Source organism: Anopheles cruzii, unplaced genomic scaffold (genome assembly GCF_943734635.1).
Source record: "Anopheles cruzii unplaced genomic scaffold, idAnoCruzAS_RS32_06 scaffold02241_ctg1, whole genome shotgun sequence".
Classification (NCBI taxonomy): Eukaryota; Metazoa; Arthropoda; class Insecta; order Diptera; family Culicidae; genus Anopheles; species Anopheles cruzii.
The window spans coordinates 449-2,128 of NW_026455826.1; the positions used below are offsets into that span (position 1 = coordinate 449).

At 55.7% G+C, this 1,680-nt stretch overlaps 1 protein-coding gene across 1 annotated transcript; it reads right to left on the bottom strand.

Moving 5' to 3' along the window:
* Positions 1-627: 627 nt before the first annotated feature.
* LOC128276726 (frizzled-like) lies at positions 628-1,110 on the bottom strand (the record flags this gene model as incomplete). Its single annotated transcript, XM_053015184.1, has 1 exon — positions 628-1,110. A coding segment is annotated over exon 1 (483 nt), but the record flags the coding sequence as incomplete, so codon positions are not given.
* Positions 1,111-1,680: the final 570 nt, after the last annotated feature.

Sequence of the window (1,680 nt, forward strand, 5' to 3'; positions counted from 1 at the left end):
AAACTAGCAGAAAATTAACAAGCTCGGGACATTCTGTGCGCCGGCCGGTGCCGACTAATCAGACGGAAGCTCCTGCCGCGTGCCGCGGCCACGGTGTAAATGTAATTGAAAAACTTTGGCCCAACGTGCCGGAAGGACGAACCGCAGACTTTCCCAAGGTTTTTCTCACCCGTTCCGTTTGCTACAATCTTGCCACTCTTTGGGAAGCCATCATCCGCTGGGGGGGGAAAAATTGCATCCCTGCATCGGTTCCGGGTGCATTCCGGGCCGGCAGCCTCCGCGCGCGTTAAAGAGAAGTGTTTGCATGTTCGCGCCACGAAAAGCTTTCCCGCCCGTTGTGGCCCGGCACTTAATATTAGTTTTTATGCTTCGCCCTAATGATGGCCCTTTTACAATGCAAAATTGGATTCTTTGTCCCATTCCGGTCGTCCCGGAGAGATAGAGAGTGCCGGCGCCCTGTGTTCCGCAGTTTGTCGGAAACTTTTAGCCACGTCGTCGTCGTCGTTGCATCCGGTTCGAGTTCGGTGTCGATCAAACGAACCAGAATTTCACGCTCGGGGCGGCGGGTTATCTGCCGCCGTGTGACGAGTGGGATTTAAGACGCAGCGACTGAAAGACAGTGCTCACCTTCCCTCCAACGGTCAGCTGGTAGCCCATCAGAGACGGAGCTTTCAGCTGTACCGGGCAGATGAATCCCAAATCTCGGTGCTGCGTGACGCCGACGAGTCCACCGTTCGCCGGGTTACTCTTCCGGTCGATAAACTTTGTCACTATTTTGGTCGTCACGGCTGGCCGGCTGGTGGACGTCTCGGTGGACTTGTTCTGCGACACACACAGCTCCTGGCCGCCGTCTTCCGGGAAGCGGGAGCACTCGAAGCTTTCGGGCCACTGGAAGTTGAACGTCCGCATGATGCCCTCGCAGGCCCGCGCACTCTCGCACAGGCTCCGGCAGGGCGGGATCGGGTAGCTGAGGATCGTGCAGACCGGCGCGTACAGCAGGCACAGGAAGAACTTGAGGTCCGGGCTGCAGTCGATCTTGACCAGCGGCACAAACTGGTGCACCTCCAGGGCGGCCTCCTCCTGCTTCGTGTGGCCCACCAGGTTCGGCATGATCGTGCTGTTGTACTGAACGCTGGTACAGAACGGGATCGTGATCGGTTCGCAGCGGTTGTGATGCTGGAAGTCCTCCGCCCGGACACTGGTCTCGACGTCGTGGACCATCAATATCTGCTGCTGCTGAATGCCGAACGCCGCCAGGATGCACCCGGCCAGCGACAGCAACCGCACGATCGGATGCCTATGACCGTTGGTGGCCATTTTTCGATCTTTGTAAAATCTACTCAAACGATCGATTGCCACTAATACTCTTTCACGAACTATTATTTCACTTTTCTTTGTTTCACCTCATTTTTTCTCTCTCTAGATTTTCAATTTGGTGCGCCGGCAACAACCGGCAATTTTCAATGCCAACCGACCCGAAAGGGGAGCACCGCACCCGAAAAGGCCAGCACAGTGGGAGAAAAGCTGTCCTTTGTCTCACTCATTCACTCTCACTTTCTTCGATCACAAAGCACTCCTTCCGTTCGGGGCGAAGTATCTCCGCGCTCCGGATCCGATGGGCGTAATTTTCGCCAATTAAATCGCTTAACCTTTGCACTAATTCCGCTCCATTCGGAGCGA